At 37.4% G+C, this 19836-nt stretch overlaps 1 protein-coding gene across 1 annotated transcript; it reads left to right on the top strand.

Annotated features, from left to right (window-relative positions):
- Positions 1 to 412: 412 nt before the first annotated feature.
- HDAC10 (histone deacetylase 10) lies at positions 413 to 18057 on the top strand (the record flags this gene model as incomplete). The annotated part of the gene is made up of 20 exons (XM_082498448.1): positions 413 to 620; positions 1457 to 1591; positions 3791 to 3887; positions 4575 to 4672; positions 4753 to 4857; positions 5045 to 5113; positions 5742 to 5868; positions 6315 to 6380; positions 6764 to 6823; positions 7215 to 7304; positions 8612 to 8718; positions 10356 to 10423; positions 10892 to 11159; positions 11799 to 11889; positions 13343 to 13428; positions 13929 to 13982; positions 14617 to 14701; positions 15142 to 15327; positions 17167 to 17326; positions 18032 to 18057. Exons 1-20 carry the CDS (start codon positions 556 to 558, stop codon positions 18055 to 18057), a joined length of 2043 nt encoding a protein of 680 aa, XP_082354574.1. The 5' UTR covers positions 413 to 555.
- Between the last annotated feature and the right edge of the window lie 1779 nt (positions 18058 to 19836).

Below are 19836 nucleotides of genomic sequence, written 5' to 3'. Positions count from 1 at the left end.
CGCCACATCCCTGTAGCTGTGCTACCGGTGGGGTGTATCATCCTGTTTTTCATACTTTGTGGCTTTTATAGCTTTTCACAAGTCGCTGTCTGCGTTCACATCCGCCTTGGCAGGTAGGTACCTGTGTGCGATGGCGGGAGGAAGAGGCCTGTGCCGGCCTGTGCTCTGATCCTCGGCAGCCATGGTGAGGCCCTCAGGGTGGGCTGGAGGGGCTCGGGGAGATGGCGTAACCCCTTCACCTGCACCAGAAATACCTGCGCCGAGGTTTGGAAAATTCAGATAATCGTGAATCCTGCCTGCGTGCATCCAGTTTCAAGGTCTGTGCCATGAGCTTTGTGCTGCTGCCTGGCTCCTGGGTCTTGTCGGGGCTCCTCCTAAAGGATTTTCTTTGATTTCGTTCTGTAGGTACAAAGTCTAAAGTGCAAAATTGCCATGCAGGCAGATACGCTGTGTACATATATTCTCACTAGCTAATGCAATATTTTGTTTTAATATATATTTACTTTTTGTGTGAAATGTGTGTCTTGGGGTTTTTCTTTTGTTCTGTTTGTAGCAATGGCTTCAGGAACAGCGCTAATTTATGATGAGGAGATGACGACTCATAAACTACTTTGGAGTGAGTAAGTCACTGCCATCCTTTTTATTAATAGATTCTTATTAGGACTTCTGAAAGAAGTACCAAGTAAACGCATTTTTGTAAGTGTACTAGGAAATACGTAGTTATAGATACTTTGTCATTTTCCTAGTAAATAGAAAGTCTCCTTTTGGGGAAAAAAATATTAATTTTATTCCCAGTTTGTATCCAGATGCTGTAATAATGATCCGATGCTGGATTTGAGAAGCTGTAGGCCTCTAATCTGGTAGGCCTTAATAAGAAGTGTTAGCCTTAAGCATCTGAGTAGCCCCCTAAATGAAGTATTTTAAGCTAATGAAATTGTTTATCGAGATGTTGGAAAAAATATGGACATATACTCACTCAGCTGAAACCTGTCAACTAAATGCAATGAGAAATTGATATGTGCCACTTGCTTAAATTTACATAAATTAAACCAGTGCCTTTGCAGTGCTCAGAGTAACAGTCTACTGTTTTCTTTCCCAAATCCACTTCTCTATTCACCTTTATTGTAACCTACAGCTTTTTATTTCGGCATTCCTGTGCCTGTGATTAAGCATCGCTACTTTTAGCGGTGAGAGAAGAAACAAAAAATGATGCTATTGTTTTTTATTTAAGAACCGTATATAATTTTCTGCTTATATGTTTTTTAGAACTAATTTTTGGCTTAGTTCCAAAGCAAAAAGTATTTCAAGATATTGTTTTTTTTTCCACTCTCACATGTTTCTCTGTGAGGGTAATGAGTCTTCTTACAATGGGAAGTTAAAACCTAGGCATTATTAAGTGTATTTGTTAGCTGTGCTGGTATGGTATTATAGTAATGTGATTATTGCTCATTTTTAGTCCTGTTTGTGATATTGAAGTGCCAGAAAGACTGTCATCCTCTTACGAGCAGCTTAAATGTTACCATCTTGTGGAAAGATGTGTCCATGTGCCTGCCAGAGAAGGCAGCGAGGAGGAGATCCTGTTGGTTCACAGGTCTGAGACTTACTTTCATTGCCATTCAGATTAACTCAATGAAATAACACATGTCATACCTCCAGGTCATGTTTTGCTCTGTTTGAAAAGGTCTGGGCCAAAACCCAATGACTTCCAGTAATTTCAATGGAAAATGTGTCACACTTAGTTAGGCAAATAATGCTGAGTATGGTGTTGGTGCCGAAGTATGAATCTGCTATTCCACTAAATCCCCATTCTCACTCTTTTAGTTCTTAAGCAATGAGTGCTGATTTATACATATGATTAAAAGTAAACTTCTAATAAAAAATGGGACAAGACTTTAAAAAGTGTAGAAAAACAGGATAATAACCTCCTCTTTCTCCCAGGCATCTTTGAGTTAGAGTGAATCAAACAGAAAAGCTTTGCAGCTAATTCTGGATGGGGGGAAGTTAGGAGGAAGAGCAGCTTGCCCATTCTGAAGTCATGGCAATGGAGTCTGCTCTGGCATTTGTCACCTCAGTGTGATGGTTCTACAACCAACTGCGGATGATTCTGCATGTTGCTTGTGCACTCATTTGCCCTTATCAGGGAGCGTCAAGGGCAGCCTTCTCTGAGAGACAAAGGGAGTAGGAAGCAGAGTGTGATGACAAAGCAGCCAGAGTGGCTTCATGGACAAGGGCACAATCCCACAATACCCTAGTGAGACAAGCAGCACAGGTGAAGTGATGGTAACCAGATTCAGGCATGAGTTTAAATTGCCTGGCGAGGCCGTAGTGACATGTCAGGTCTGAGGTCAAGCTAGAGAGTCAGTCAACAGGTCCAAGTTAGTGGGGTTCATGGCCAGACGCAGACATGACTACACACACAGCTGCAATGCCAAGGGTGAGAGCCTTATCTTAAAAGCAAGTGCCAAGGGAAAGGAGGAGGAGCCTCTGCTGAGACTTCTTAGCAGAGCTGCTTGGAGGGAGCCTCCGCTGAGGCTCCTTCTAGCACTCTCTTTCAAGGTGACCAGCTATACTATCTGCTGGTTATGAACCAGCAGCCAAACCCCAGGAGGGAAGGGATGCACTCGAGGCCCTGACACCTGTGACAAGGACCATAACTTGATCCCCAAGTCATGCTTAATTTTTCAGATTCTAGAACAGTATTCTTCCTAAGAACATACTTGTTTGTTAGAATGCAATTAGTGCTGTGTACCAATATAATTTATTTTCATAGTAAACATGTTGCTGATTGGGTACAAAAGAAGTTTGATCACTATTTCCAGTTGAGTTGTTCCTGCTAGATGACTGGGGACAAATTACTTTATTAAGTCTTGTCATGGTTTCCATAGGTAAGCTAGAGATAATAGAGCTCTTTCCTTTCTAAAGCACTTCTGAATTGAAACAAATTCATAATTCCTATAAAAATATGTTTGTGTCCACAGTTAGTTACAAGGCTGGTGGTGAAGTTAATCTAGTAATTATATAGTCATTCAGGTTAATGTGGTTTTATTCCTGTTAATGCCTTCATTTTGAAGCCACTGTTTAGCTTTATTTCCATAAGGCAGCACTAGTGTGTCTCATTTTGTTGTGAAATTCTGGTTGCTTTGGCATTGTCCACCTACAGGAATGCATGTGGTCATTGTGTCCTGGATTAGGGCACAGATGGGAGAGTAGATGCCATCAGCTTCCATTTCCGGCTCGCTACACAAGGGCAGGAGAGCACTGACAGAGAATTGGGGCAACATTGATTCTAGTGCCTTAGTACTTACAGCACTCTTGAACCAGTGAAAAGAGGGAGTTAGTAGACACCTGATAAAGGATTAATTAAAATACTTGTTTTCCTAAACACACATTCTCAGTGTTATAATTCACACTCTGATAACTGTCAGAATCCTAATTTAGTTTATGGTGGGATGGTATCTATATGTAGTGTGGATTGCAAAATAGATTGAACAAAGGTGAATAGGGGAACAAGGAGCCTTTTTCTGAAAGCAATTGCTCTTGCCACTGGAAAAGGAAGAAGAATGTCATATTCTTAAGACATCCAAGATTCCTTGCTTTCACAGCACTCCTTATTTTTTCACTATATCCTGCAACTAGTGTTCCAGAGCACCTACTGGACTTGTGAAGTCTCACAGAAAGCCTCTTTTAACATATATTCTGTTATTTTTAGTTACATTTTGCATTAAAAGAAAACTTTACAGGTTTATTTGCTTAGTTAAGTGTTGTGTTAATCTCTCTCTCTCCTCTGCAGTTCGGAACACTTGGAAGTGGCGAAAAGCACGCAGACAATGAATGAAGAGGAACTGAAAAGAGTCTCTGGAAATTATGATGCTTTTTTCTTTCATCCGGTGTGTAAGTTAAACTGCTTCCTCTATTGGGAGTTACAAGTATTTATGGCTTTGCATCTTAGTGGCACTTTTCCAAGTAGGGGAAAATTAGCAAGACATTTTTTACTATGTAAGTAGACTTATGTATATTTATGACATTATTGTTACCCGTTTCAAGCTCAGTATAATACTGTAATTTAAATTGGTTAAGTGTCCTGTCATCTATTCTGTAATTGCATCATGCCAGTACAGAGCACTACTCAAATTTTACCTCTATTTTTGTCACCATTAGTGACATTTGTAGACCATTAGTGACCTGCAAATCATATTTTGGTAACAGTTGCTCTTAAATGTTATGCCAAGTGATGGAGGTGAAGTCTTTCGTGTTTTGTTTCTGAAAGGTTTCATTCCTTTTATTCAAAGATGCCATGTTATTCCACTAGTTGGTTCAATATGTCCGTCTCATATTTCTTAACTGCTCCAGAGAGAACATCCTTATAAAGGATATGATAATCACAGGTAAACATAGTAGAAAGAACGTTGGAATTTGTGTTGTAAAATTCTGCTTTCAACTATCTGCATGCAAACTCAATAGGGCAGACTTATGTCAAAACAATTTGCTGTTGGGGTGCAAAAGCACATCATGTGTGATTAGTTTAAAACAAGTTGGTGAGCTATTGATGACAACTAAGAGATTCTCTTTTTCAGAACACTTACCGCTGTGCCAGACTAGCAGTAGGAGCAAGTTTGCAGCTGGTGGATGCTGTGATGTCAGGAAAAGTGTGCAATGGAATGGCATTAGTAAGGTAAGAAAATAGGGTGAAGTGAAGACTTTCTCACATAAAATTTTCTTCATCGTGAGTAACCATATAAAACTTTGGTTTAGACCGCCAGGTCACCACAGCCAGAGAAATGCAGCTAATGGGTTCTGCTTGTTCAACAATGTTGCTATTGCAGCACAATATGCAAAACTGAAATACGGTTTACAGAGGTAAGTGCATGGTTGACCCTACAGAAGCTTATCATACACAAGTGTGGCACTTAGATAACTGTTTGTCACTGTACTGTTTTAGATGAATGAGCTTTCTGAGTGTTATGTAACTTTTGGGACAGAAAAATATTATTCATCTGTACTTGCTGCAGTTCTGCTGAATGTTTTCTTTTACTGATTTATGCAGAATCTTAATTGTTGACTGGGATGTGCACCACGGGCAAGGAACTCAATATATATTTGAGGACGATCCAAGGTTTGAAGGATATTTTATTTATTTTTTTATGTTAGCTGGTCAAATATTGCTTTCCTCTGTAACGAATAAGATTTCTTGACTTCCTAAACTAGAATCTTACAAAACATTCTCCTTGTGATTTTAGTCACTCTGTTATTTTCGCTCATTATCAAATAGAGGGAAAACTATAACAAAAAGAAACATGTAAATCTATTCTACTCTAAAGAATAGCATGCAATATGACCACCTTGGTTTTCCAGTAGTAAGATCCCTCTGTGACAGTATTCAGGTAGTATCTCTATTCTCTCTGTTCAGGAATCTCTCAGTTCAAGTAATAGTTGGATAAAACACATGAGCTTTGTATTGTTTTCTAAAAAGCCACAGAATTAGATTCTAGAAATAAGTCTGCTCTTCTGAAAATGCCTTGTCTTTGATGTGGAGAGATTGCACGCATACAATAAATTTTTAGCAGTTGTCCTAGGTTAATTTTGGCATAGAACCAAGTTTCACTGTCTGAGTCCATTAAGAGAATTAAGGGGAAAAGTGATTCTGTTTTCATGCTTTCAGTCAATACAGCCACCAGGTTCAAGATATAAAGTCAGTTTCAGAACCTTTTCATCAATTTGGATTTGTTTCTTGTATCTTTCAGTGTTTTGTATTTTTCCTGGCATCGCTATGAGCATCAGGAATTCTGGCCATCACTCAGAGAATCTGATTATGATGCTGTGGGTCTGGGAAAAGGAAAAGGTTTTAACGTAAATTTGCCTTGGAATAAGGTAAATGTTGTTTACAGCACAACAAAGCAAATGCAATAGATTTCTATCTCATGCTTTACATAACGCTTTTCTGAGAAGTGCACTGCTTCACTTGCTTGGCAGATGTCTTAGCACAGTGTACCTCCTTCCTGTCAGTGGAATGTCTGCTAAGAAATATGGCTGAGAATATGATAATGTTTAAAAAAAAAAAAAAGAGAGAGAGAAACGTGCACATATTCTTTTCTTCTTGAATATCTTGCCTAGGCATCAAACCAGAAAGTGTTTCAGGAGATGAGAAAAATGGTGGATATTTATGCACTTTACTTAAATGGAATTTGTTTTACTTGACCTCATAAAATTCCCTTATCTTTAACTTTTGATACTATCTTTCCCTGCAGTCTCGAAGAACCTAAGAAAACTTATTATTCCAACAGGAAAATATGACCTACATTTCTCACATTTTGCAGGTTGGGATGGGAAATTCAGATTATCTTGCTGCGTTTTTCCATGTGTTGCTTCCAATGGCTTTTGAGGTAATTTTTTACTGCTCTGCTATTTGAATAGCAAAACCAAAGACTACTTCCTAAGTACTTAGGTACCATTAAATGTTTTCTAGAAATGCAGTAATTGCCAGTAGCACATTTAACACATTATTTCTGCTGGTATGAATAATGTCCTGATCATCTGATTAATATTTATGGAATGTTAGCTTTTAAATAATCAATATCAATCTGCGACTTCTCTAGCAGGAATGAAAATAGTATAAAAGGGTAATCTTAGTTTTTATTCAAGGAGAGTCTTTATTTGTGTTCATATTCTAGCTGAATAACACAGCTGACAAGGTACCGTTGAAATCCAGTACAAAATTGAAAATAGGACATAAGAATGTGCTACAACTCTCTCTGTTTTATAACAGTTTGATCCTGAACTGGTTCTTGTCTCCTCTGGATATGACTCTGGAATTGGAGACCCTGAAGTAAGTAACTTGTTGTGGCCTTTGTGAATCTATTTGCAAGTCATGAATCTATTCGCAAAATATTCCTACCTCTTAAATGTCCTGTGATTGCTAGGTGAAATTCACTCTGACCAAGCTAAAAATACATGCTTCAGTCCTTAAGCTGACCTCAGCTCATTAAATACTACAACAAGATCTGTAAAGGCAAATTATCCCATAGGTGTAATTACTTTGTTATTTTTTGCACCTTCCTTTAAAGCAGTTGATTCAGCATTTTGTTAGATACAATGAGAGACAAGCATTCCAGTATTCCAACTTGAACTCATGTATTTCAGATTGTAGGGGAGGAGTTACCAATGTTTTTTATTCAGGGTTTTATTCAGGGTCTCTTAAATTTTTTTCTTTGATTTAGGGTCAGATGAATGCCACTCCTGAAGTTTTTGCCCACCTTACCCATTTCCTGATGCAGTTAGCTAAAGGAAAGCTGTGTGTCATCCTAGAGGTAAAGACTTTGGAAACGTACTCCCCGGGGAAGGGTCTTCATATCACAGTCATAAAGGGCAAGGTAGAAACTAGGAAGCAAAACTTCTTAACAAAATAATTTATTCTTTTTTCTATCTATTGAGAATTGGGAAAGCAAAAATGGCTAAGATTTGACAATGGTCTTATAAATTAAAAGTAATGCCTGTCTGAAACTGACTTTTATTTAACTTAAAATTTTGAAGCAGAGGAGCACATGCTTATTGTTCAGAAAAACATATCCTGCACAGATATGTTCTGTTCTTGTTAACAGTGTCTAGTCTGCTGCTCTAGACAATCCCAAACTCATGAAAATGTATTTAGTGAATAGGCTGCATTACCAATGTTTTTACAAGTATGTCTTACTCCAGGAGAGTTTAAAAAAACCTTTAACCTAAATGTATTCTTAATTAACAATAGAGGGTTTAATAAATTCCCTCTTTTTTGATTAAAAGCCTCTATGCAAGCTCTTTTCTTAAGTGCTTTTTTTTTTTTAACAATTAAACATGTGTCCTCCTTTCGAAATCTAGATTTCAATTCTCTATTTCTGCTGCATGTTAGAAAAATGGTGGCTTTTCAGGTAAATAAGTGTGTGGAAATACTACTGCCAACAAGGTCTCCCAAGAGTGAACTCTTTATGAATTGATTTACTTGACCTCTGTTTTGCATGACCTTTCTTCCATCATCCTCCTCTCCCATAGGTTATTAAAGATATTTGTGTGTACTAGCTGAAGTGCAAGTAAGCATCCCCTCCTAATACAGATGATGTGACTGCTCCACAGGTGGTATGCAGGAAGCAGTCTATCTTCTGCAGTCTAGGAGTTTGAAATCTATCTTCAGTTCTCCAAATTCTGCCAAACCATTAGGACAACCATATCTTAAGTGTCAGGCTGTGGAAGATCTCCCTTGTACAGACATTTTAGAGGACAGCAATAGTATTTGCCTTCTAAGGAGTATTCCACAAAAATTGTTGAAGATGGTGTATCATGGATAGGAATGAAGAAGGCATATGTTTCCAGTGTTTTCAAGGCAAAGTCATGATTGATTTCTGAAATTAATTGAACCATGATAAAGTGAGTTGAATCATGTGACACCAGTGAGGTTCAGCAAGCAGCCTCTAACTTACTGTTTTCATATTGAAAATCATTGACTTAGATGTACTTGTGTATCATATTCCGTTTCTGTAAATTCAGATGTATTTTGAAAGTTTAATTTCTTTTCTGTTATGATATTCAGATAGATGTTACAAGTACTTGTTCTTTAGGTGACACAAGATACTTTTTTTTCTAGGGTGGATACCACTTAAAGTCATTGTCTGAATCAGTCTGCATGACTGTAAAAACTTTGCTTGGAGATCCTGTACCTCAAATAACTGGAGAAATGGCACCTTGCCTAAGGTAAGCATACGAAGAATTTTAGAAAAACCCACATATTTATTAAAGAGACTAAAGACATGCATGCTTTGAACATTTTGCTGAAGCAGGGTTTTAATATGGTGCTTTATAATATATTATTTTCTGCTTTGTTTAACTTGCTTTACAAAATAGTCATCCAAGGTACAGTTTTGTATGCTTTTGCTTCTGAAATGATTTCAAGTTGCGAATACTTCTTAATGGCTTATAATTTTATGCTATTTATCCTTGGGCCTTGTTATCCTTTGGAGATCATCTCACTCAAGGCTGAGACAGTCCTGCTCTAATCAAGGCAATGCCAGTTAATAACAGACAGTGTTTGGGAAAGTATGTAATTGCAAGGATTAGTTCTTCAGACTCCAGAGCCACTGCAGTTGCTGGAGCAATAGCTGGAGCTACCCTCTGTCTCATCAGTGAGAGCTGATGCTGTGCAGAGCCAGTCTTGATGACTCCTTGTGTTTCTGGGATTTGGAGTACGGAGGCCTGGGGTGTGAAAGCACTCAACTGTGTAGAGCTGTACCAAGATAATTAAGCTTAGGATCTAACTTCTTTTTGGAGACAGTAAGATTGTGTTTGCACGGTGGTGAATCTGACCTAGTAAAGCACTCTGTATCTTGGGCCTGAATCATTCCCACGTCTAAACAGTGTCTTTCTCTCTGGCTGTTTGTACCATCTCCACATCTCTGTGTTCCACCTTCAGTCTCTCTCCCACAGAAATAGTTGTTCCATGCCTTTTTTCAGCAGTGATGCCCCTTATGCATTTTGGTGGCAGCACCTACTGGTTGTCTTTGTTCCTTAAAACTGAAGAGCTCAGATCAGTCAGGGAAGCGGTGTAGATATACACAGACTGTGGGCAGAGTCGGGTTTGGTAAATTCTGATGGAGCAAAGCAGGTTGTTTTGATGCTAGTACATCCCGTAGTACCTCTAGCCCCTCTTTTTCTTCTCTAGCAACTGTAGTTTCTCAGGTTGCTATCATCCTAGAGAACAGAGTTGATTACATATTCAACTATTATCTGAGTCCAGCTCCTGAACGCCTTGCAAATAATCTCCACATACACAGAATGTGTCCTGGATTTAACATGACCTGAATTGTTTGTATGATAGCTAGTGTAATAGGACCTATAGTGCTGCAAATAGCAGTGATAATTTCAACACAAAGAATGCAAGGAATGTGATTTACCTGGTTTCTGCCCCACTCTGAATCTTCCTGAACAGATAGTCTTGCTTTTCAGTGAATCCAATTGCATCTTTACATTCGGTAGATAAAAACTCTGACAGAGCAAAGAAAGACAGGTGAAATCCTGTCTTTCCTGAAGTCAGGGACAGGTGTGTTTCCTCCCACAGCAGGGTCAGGATTTCACTCAATGTGTGTGGACATGTGTACTTAAAAGGCACATACTGCCTGTGGTCTTCACTTTCCTTTTTTGACTCAGGCATCTAATCTTCCAAGCAGTCTGGCCGTTGACTCTCATTTTCTTTATTTTTCTGTTCTCCGTTCTTGGAATAGACCAGACTTTATTCACTTTCAGTTGGGCTTTTTGTTGTTTTGTTTTTCCACTGAGATAAATTGTTTCCTGTATTTTCATTAGTGCTGATACTGTTAATCCTGTTTCTATTGTAGTGCAATTGAATCTATTCAAAATGTGAGAGCAGCACACAAACCCTACTGGAAATGGTTGATGTATGAAGGTAAATGTTCTTCTCTTTCTTCAAGCAAATGTGATTGGTAAATGGATTCATACAGACATTCAAAATTATTAAGATTAATACCAGTGGATTAAAATAACTGAACTACCAGTTATTCATCAAGTGACTGATGAGGCTGTGTGAGGCTTCCTTCAGGGCCACATCCTCAGCAGGTCTGAAAAGAACTTCTGAAGCTGGCAAACATCATGCCAAAAAGTAGTGCTTTGGTAACTTTGTTTGAGGATGCTGTTTTCTGTGTCAAAAATATGGACATAGTTGCTAGATGAAAAAAATGTAGCAGCACTGAAAAATAACATCTGTGTCAGGAAACATTTTAGCTAGTGCATGGAAATAAATAGGTATACTATGACTACAGATGTACTCTGTTTTGTAAATAAATGTAACCAAATATTAACACACTGCTCAAGAATTAATACATGTGAACCCCCTCTTGGTTTTTTTTTTCTCTAGACACATCATTTTTACAAAATTTGAGCACCAAATCACACCTACTAAAGAAGGCTAATCCAAATCCCTCCACAGAACATGAATCCAAGATGACTAACAATGAAACTGTCAAAGTAGAAAGGTTTTTGGAACTGCACATGAAAAATATTCTATTTCCAGTGCCTCCCATCAAAACAGCAACAACTGACACTGAAGTTTCAGCACACTTACTCCCTGTACCTGTTCATTTGGTGAAGGAAATGGACAAAACTGAAATAAAAGCTCTTGTCAGGTTGGTTCTATCTGTTGAATTTTCAACATAATTATGAGGATGAGAGGTCTCTGTACAGACTGTCATCTTCCTCTGTTTCTGCTCTGGTCAACTTTTTGGACTTAGTCTACTCAATTAAAGCCAGAGTTTCTTCCTTTTAAAAAGGAAGACATTGGTATTGGTTATCACTCATAGCTTTGAAGTCCTTTAAAGAACTAATCAGAACACTTTTAGAGAAGACTATCTCAATGGAGATAGAACAGTTAGTGCAAATGTATTCATTTAGAAAGAGATTTTGCTAAGAAGGTGCCTTCAAGCTCTGTGTTCACTTTTAGCTGAAAAAACTACTGAACTGGTCTGATTTGAGAAGCTCTACTTTTTGTCTTAGAAAGTCTAATCTTGACAGGACCCTATTTCCTGAATATCATCAGACATTTTGGGTTTCTTTCCAGTGCAGAATGAAGACAGGTTTAGAGAGCTCGGGATTCTCAGGCAACACTGTTGTCACCTTCCTGTGAAAGCTAGGTTTTTGGGAATTAATGTGTAGCACCTATACAAAATGTACCCTGTTAATACTAACTACAAAGTACCGTATCAGTGTCCTCTTTGAAAGCATTATTGCCTCTAACCTAGTTTTTCTTCATATAATTCATTTTACAGTGGCTTTTATGCAGATCTTGTGAAAGAGGAGAAAACTTTGCTTTCTCTTGGGAAGACGTTGGCCATCCTAGATAAAATACTTAAAAAGGAGGTACTAATAAACTGCTTTGATCTCGGGGGGTGAGGGGAGAGTTGGATTCCTCCAATTTCTGCTTCTGCTATATTGTTGTCCAGATATTAGTTATTGTGTAGTTCATGACTCCGCAAATCTCAGCTAGAATGTGCTTAGCTACAAGAGTGAGTATGCAAGATGAGAAAAAACTATTTAGGGATAGTCATTAACCCCAAGACATCTTTCTAATGATCTTTGGGCAAGATGTTGTCCTGCTTTTCTGCAGTCACAGCATATGATTCAGTAATAACCTTCTCATCATTATCAGATGTACAGGTGATACAGGCATTCAGTCTTTCTGTTGAGGGGAGCAGAAGTTGGTGCATCAAGCATCAGTGCACAGCAGCAAGAAATCTGAGCAAGAAATGTCAAAAATTTTTCCTGCCTTAGTACACAGAGTTTTGCCTTCTGTCTTTAGGAGAGAATTTACTTCTGCATTACCCTTCATTACAAGATGACATGGTATGTGCAGCTGCACCCACTTACCATTATTTATGCAACAATTTACTCAAGAGTAAGTTTGATTTACACGCACACATTATTTTAGTGGAGCTGTTGAAAACACCGCTAGGTGCTGTCATTCTGAACAGAGTAATTCCAATACAGCATTTTGGTTCTTGCAGGGTCAGGAATGAAGAGAAGACAGGCTTAGAGGGTGCATGTTTGTATTTTTGCTTCTCCAAGTTTTTATACATAGAGGAAAACTGCAAACAAGAAAACAAAAGATTATTACATCATAATAAATCAGTCTCTGCCTTGGAATGAAAAGCTCTCTGTAAAGTACCAGACCTGTGTGGAAGAGTAACTGCCAGAATAGCCTCTTTCTTGTAAGCTGTCTTCTTGCTGTTGGAAGTCACATATGTAGATCTCGGGGACAAACTTCTAACGTTATAGACGGCACATACCTCTAGGAGAACCTATAAACAGATGAAGAAGAAAGGTACCTGGCAAAAAGAAATAGAACTTTTCATGCTAAGCTGAGCTCTTTGTGTTGACAAATGCAAAGAGGAGGAAGGAGGAGGGGGAGCATGCATTATCTTTTTGCTTAGCTTTCATGTAGAGTTCAAAGCACTACACAACACAACACTGAAAGGCTGACTGAGTAACACTGTCATTGTATTTTCCAGAAAGGAATAGCTTGCCTAGGCTAAAGGAAGAATCAGAGTTTAGAATTGAGGGACAACATCCTTTTCATAGGGTGTATTTTTCTGGTGCAATTTACCTACAGGCACACCGAGTGTATCCAATCTGCACACTGTTGAGAGAACCGGTAAAGATGACCTTGCCCTGCAAAAGCTATTTTTACAGTTGCCTTTCAGCACAGCACTATACTTTTAAAGTAATAGAACAGCTCATACAGTTGTTACAAATAAGAAATGACATGATCTTGTGCAGCATTAATTATTTCTGAATGAAAAAATATATTTTGTAGGTATGCAATGGAATTGCAGAATCACCCGCATCTTCTGTTTCTGTTGCTGTTGCACTAAGACATTCTATTCATTTTGGATTTCAAAGGTGAATTTGTATTTTTTGCATTTGGGGCCCTTTGACAAAAAGTAGAAATATGATAAAAGTGTGTGAAATACGGCAAATTGCCTTTGACACCTTAATTTTAAAACAAATAGCATCTCCATGCGCATAGTATTTTCAATATGTAGTACAGACAATATTGTATATCCTAGCAAAAAACTTTTGCCTTACTAAAGGCAGAACATTTGTAAGGATGACTGCTGTGCTAGCCCACATTTTCTTTGTTAGAGTTCTATTGGTTTTGATCTGAGGACGTTTTCTTGGGTTTTGTTTTTTTTCTACCCTGTATTTGGTGGGAGAAAAGGAGTTCCCTTGAGCTGTCATAAATGTGTCGTCTTTATACTTCTAATGAACCAGATTCAGAAACAATATACGTTCTTTTTTATGCATCTAATCTACATGCAAACTCTTAAAACAAATTGCACAAATTGAAAAAAATTACTTCTCGATGTAAACGTATGTATATGTTCCTTTGTTTTCTGCAGAGTGCTTTGCATATTTGTTGGAGACATGCAAATCATACCAAACACAGAAGATGGGTGAGGTTTCTCTTTACTTCAGGGAGTCAAATCCCAAAGGCTTTATAAATGTTCCTAAGTGTCCATACACATGATGAAATCTGTGCTAAGGAATCAGTCATGAGCTGATGTTCGTTAAGTTTAGCTTGAGACAAAATACAAAACATCCCCTATCTCTAAAGACAAACTGCTATCTCTAAGTGCCACTCTATGAGTTTAGTGGTAGGTTTAAAGTGTAATCCTTCTATATTAATTGAAATTTAGATTGTTATTGAAAATAGAATATTGAAAATAGAAAGTAATAAAGAAGGCAATTATTAATTATATAGGGTGTACCCCCCCTATAACTGCAGGGATACACATACTGCTGATGCTGAGTTCCTTATTGAAAGTAATCTTTACTTATCCATAACTTTTTTTTTGCCACTTTCCCTTTTTCTTAAAAGGAATTTGCTCATAGTTTTTAATACTCTTTTTAAAAATACCTTACAAAGGATTTCAGTTTTAATTGGTGTTTACATTATGGCATGTAGCAATGCAAATAGTTATTTGCTCCTGTATTATGAATTAGTATTTAAAGAATGATGAACGAAAAGATCTTTTTATCTCATTAGAAGTTGTTGGCTAAATACTTGGATGTGGTTTTTATTTACAGAAAAATACTCATGATACATATTTGTGAGAAAGAACAGTCTGGAAAGGCCGACTCCAAACACCATATTTCTTTAAACTGGAAAGAGGTAAGGTTCACTTTCTGGAAACAACATAAGAGGAAAACTTTTTTAACAGAATTAATAGAATTTATTTACAAATTCATAAAGTGACACTGAGAATTACACCCCTCACTGCAATTTGGACCTTTGAAAATATTTCCTTTTCTTGGCCTTGCCAGAATACTACTCCCTCACAGATCTTTAGAATGTACTAGAATGCATAGGTTTGAGGAAACCTTTAGTAGCTACTATAGTTCATCTTCAAGAAGGCAGTGTTACAGTGCGAAGACACTAAGGAAAAGATGAATAATCTGCCTGTTTAATATAAAAATCGCTGTGAAAATAGATCTGTATCCTGTTTCCTAGGTCAATCAAAAGCTTTTTGAGGTTCACCTTACTATTTTGTTTTATATCTGGGAATTTGGGGTTTTACATTTGTGTAAAATAGTTTCTCACTGTTGTTAAAGGATGCTGAAGGAAACGACTTCTTTTCTGCTGTGCTTGGATTCATTCTTCCTGTAGCATACAGTTATCAACCTAACTTGACAGTAATAGCTGTTGGACCAAACAGGAGCCTTGGAATAAGTGGGATTTCTCTGCTTTTTGCTTTACTACAAGGATTAGCCGAGTCTCGAATTTTTGTAGTGATCGAGGTAAGAAGTAGTGCTAAGCTGTGGTACTTCAAAGTGCCTAGGACAAAACTCAAATCAAGCAGCAGCATGCTTGGTATGAACTGCTTCAAGCTGCCCAGTAGAAAATACTGACGATATCTATACTGTCTTTGGTACCCCTGAGTTCACGATGCAAATAGCCCAAGTTTCACTCGGGCCTGAGAACAGGAGCAGATGTAGATGCATACCGAGCTCTAGGCAGCCTGCCTGACCGAGAAGCTGAGACATGAATGCAAGACCGTGGTTATGTCTATAGACAGTAGATGTTCTGACAGTTTGCCACAGTTTGTGGATTAACTGCCTTTTCCATCTGGGATTCACAGCTCAGAGCTGTCTCCTGAAAAGAAACACTTGTTTGTGAAGTATATGGCCTCTTTCCATCAAATGTGATTGAAAGCAGCCTGTTGTCCTGTTTATCGTAAAACACTAAATTTCCTCTCCTTCTCTCCCCCATGCTGTACTTTATCACACATGACTTCCATCATGCAGCAAATAAATTAAAATGGCACATATCCTTTAAGTGAACATAATTGCCATAATACATATCTGTGGACCAATCTACCAGAGCTTTGTGTTTCTGATAAGAGAGCATGGGAAAGGAAATAAAGAATATACGAATCTTTCCCTACTCTAGTGTTTCCATACACTACCACATTAAGGATTTCTAAATTTAGGAAGTCGGAGGCTGTATCCAGACCAGTGTGTGATAAGTGCCACTGAGCGTATCTGCCATGAATTTGTCTAATCTCTGAAAGAACTCGGCTTACACTCTCGGCCTCTGCAGCATCTTGTGGCTGTGAGTAACACAATTTCTCTGTGTGTTCTGTGAAACAGTAACTTTTGATTGCTTTTGTGCCTTCTAGTTCTTCTTTAATGAGAAACAATGAATAAGGGTTCACGTATGCAATTTCATTCTAATCTGTTTCTCAGCAAGTATCCAATTAAAGACATACTATTCATTAAGCTGCCAATTAAGTGGATTTTTACATACTTTATTCTGTAGTCTTCTCAAATGCTATTTGTTTTAATTTACAGTGCTGATATGTAAATTGTCTAAGCAAATATAATTTGTACATTGATATACAGTATACAGAAATAGTGTATTTGCACATTACCAATTAAGAGTATGAAATGGAAAGAATTATTGATGTTCTGAAGGGTAAACTCAGAGATAAAAAGGAAGTTAGACATACATCTTTACTAAATGACTGGGCCTTTTATATTGGTACTCCGCATGTAGCTCCGTAACGGGATTATCGAATGCGTGGGGATTTTCCATTGTGTGGGCTTGGCTTTTTAGAACAATTGAAAAAAGACTTCTATCTTTTAAAAATAAAATAGAGCTACAGTCTTCAAAATAGATGTTAATAATCCTCATATGTCATGGGCAACTCAATATAATTTCTGTGGCCAAATGACATTGATTTAGACTGTTAAGAGTCAAAAAAATGACACTTTTTGATGAAGCAAAATATATCACTATTTTCTACAGACAGAGAATAAATGATGCATGAAGTAAACAAGCCCCATGCTCCCCTTCCCTCCTAACGTTTTATACCTTTAACTTTTCAACCTCAAATGAAAAACTGAGATTCTTTATCTATTTGCAAAAGCACGTTTTACAGGAGATAAAAATTTATTTACCTTTTTCAGAAAAAAAATCTCCATTTTGACACATTTTTATTTGAAAATTGAAAGTTGCTCATTCTGGCTACTATTACTAGCAATATAATTACAAAAGCTTGTTTAAAAATATTTCCTGCATTACTGAAACGAAGAAAGTTTGGTTCCCAGGAGTATTTTTGTTTTCTTCTTACATAGGACACAGAGATAAATTTAATGCCAAGTGTAACCAAAGTATTAGTGGGCGCTTTTACACCTCACTTCGGAGTTTATGTACCTCCTACCCAAGAAAAAGTAAATAAAATAAAAATATTAAGAGGCCAGTTTCAGCAGGAATGGAAAATGCTTCAGTGTTCAGGTAAGTTGTCTGTTTTTATCTTTAGTTCTTATCAATATATGCAAGTTTCTGAAAAGATGATAAAATACAGCTGGATCCTGTAAGTCAATGGGATATTAAAGTCAGTGTGAGCACAATGATCTAATGTGAAAAGGATGAAACTCTGAATGCTTTTAATTCTCCCACTTGAGCTAGAAAGCACCGAATTTGATAGCATAATAACTGTACCCTTGGGAACTTTGAATACTGTTATTCCAAATTTTGAAATTAAACTACCAAAATATTATGTGCTTAAAGAATGGTTAATAAGGTGTGCACTGGCTCTGATTGCTAATGTGTTTTCTGAATATAGGGTAGAATCAGGTTACATTTTTTTTATTTATATTGTCCACAGATCACTCATTAGTGATTAGTCATGCTTAAAGTACATTCACAAATAGCTGAGGATCGTGTCCTGTATTTGTATAGGAATCAGATTAGGCAGGTATGTATGTTTTCAAGCATAATTGTCTCAAAACATTTCTCTACTGAATAATGTTTGTTTTTCAACAGAAAAAAAAACACTGGTAAAGGTGGGCATCTCTCTCTGAAAGTAAATGCCCTGCTCTCTTTCAGAAGAAATGGCCAAGAGCAGTGGTCTGATTCCAATAAAAATGTTCTTATGGGGTTGGGAATTGTGGTATGAGCTTGATTAATAACTGTTTTTCTTATTGCTGTTCTTTTCAGTGAAGGATGGGATTTCAAGAAATTGACTTCACTTCAGAATCATTTTAGACAGCAGAAGAAAAAGAAAACGTGTTGGTGTTCTCGTTGCCTTTTAAATCATAAGGAAAAAGGATAGTCAATCTCTAAGTAGAATAAGAGCCATTCACAATTGTCTTTTGCTTTTAAAATACTTAATCCGTATTCTCAGCTAGAGACTTGTGCTTGCATATTCTATATTGGCACTAATTATCCAAGACTGACACTTGGAAAACAACTCCTGTAGTTCATTACTGCAAATTGGGGCCTATGTCTTTTGCAACGTTGTAATGTCAGGCTTACATATGCAGTATCTTGACTGCATGAATGTTAAAAGAAGTCCAGAAGACAGGAATCTGAAATGAGCAATCATAATAGCCAAAACATTTTAATATTATTCAACACAATACCAAAGTGCTTGCACTGCTGTCACCACCACCATTTCATTGGGAGATTGAAGGACCTGTTGTTAAATTTAGATTAATGAACTTTCATTTCATAATCTGATTTAAAGCGTTCACCTAACATGGTCTATTCTTTTAATTTTTCTAATGAGTAATTCTCAATTCAAGGATTTAAGAAAGAAAAGCAGCTGAACAGCTATAGTATGTGCATTTGCTACATCACACCTGTGTGGTTGAGATTAAATTTCATTTCCTGAAATGAATACCAGGCATGAGAGAAAAAAGAAAAATATTTTTCATATATAAAATTACAAATACATAATTGAATAAAGCAGTGCAAAGAGGGCTTCACTCTGCCCTTTGTCTATATAACAAATCCCCCCGAGATTTGGTAGTGGCCTAAGGCTGACATCATGTGAATTTTCAAAATTAAATCAATGTCCTGAGGCAACAGCCATAGCATGCCTTGTTTTGCAGCATTCCAGATATAATTTAGGGCTCATTTTCAAGAGCACTTTTCTGTGATTGTGACTTCAATAATGTGACCTTTTGATTTTGAACACTTCAAATTATGTTTGTACTGGTGGTGCTACCAGAATCAACTTTACATAATTTGAATAACTGAATCTGTCTTCACGATTCTCTCTTTATAACTGCTCCTAGTGATTCCCTTCTCATTTGTTATTTGTTTTCAGTTATTGCTGGATGGGAAATGATACACATTTTGAAATGAAAATCTTTCAAATGAAACTAAAAGCCATGTCAAACATTTTCATGAACAAAAGCTGAAGAACACAAAGACGTTCTGTTTCTGTTCAGAATTTCTTTAAACTTCAAACTCCAAAAAGCATTTACTTTGGATTGGAAATGAGGCAACGGCCAAACTTTAGCTTTAAAACTTTTCAGAACAGAGGATTTGTTGGTTTATTCTTCTCTCTCCCACTCTCTCCCTGAAAAAAAGAAATACTTTTTTTTTTTTTTTTACGATTGATCATTTTCAAGGAAAAAGTGTTTTCTGAGAAATAGCTTGTTCCCTTTTACATGCCTTCGTTCAACTGACGCCTACAGCCAGGATTTGAATACCAGTGTTATATTTTTGTATGTATTTCTCTAAGATCCTGATCACATTAACTCATGTTTTAATAAAGAGAAAAAAACCCTGCGTACTCCTGGTGGAGCGAGTCTGCCAACGCTGTCGGAACACTGCAGGTTCTGCAGATGGGGACGTGATACGAGCGCAGTTCCTTGCTTTCTGGCAATAGCGCGTTATTTCTTGCAAAACGGCGTTAGAAGCGTGTCAGGAATGGTTTAAAAACCGGGAACTGTCTAAAATTAGCGGGTTAACGCGCCGGCGGCGGTGTGCGGCCCGGGGCCGCGCCGTTACCA

The sequence above is a fragment of the Vanellus vanellus genome (assembly GCF_965231255.1).
Source record: "Vanellus vanellus genome assembly, chromosome: 1".
In the NCBI taxonomy this organism is placed as follows: Eukaryota; Metazoa; Chordata; class Aves; order Charadriiformes; family Charadriidae; genus Vanellus; species Vanellus vanellus.
This window is presented reverse-complemented; position numbering and strand designations above follow the sequence as displayed.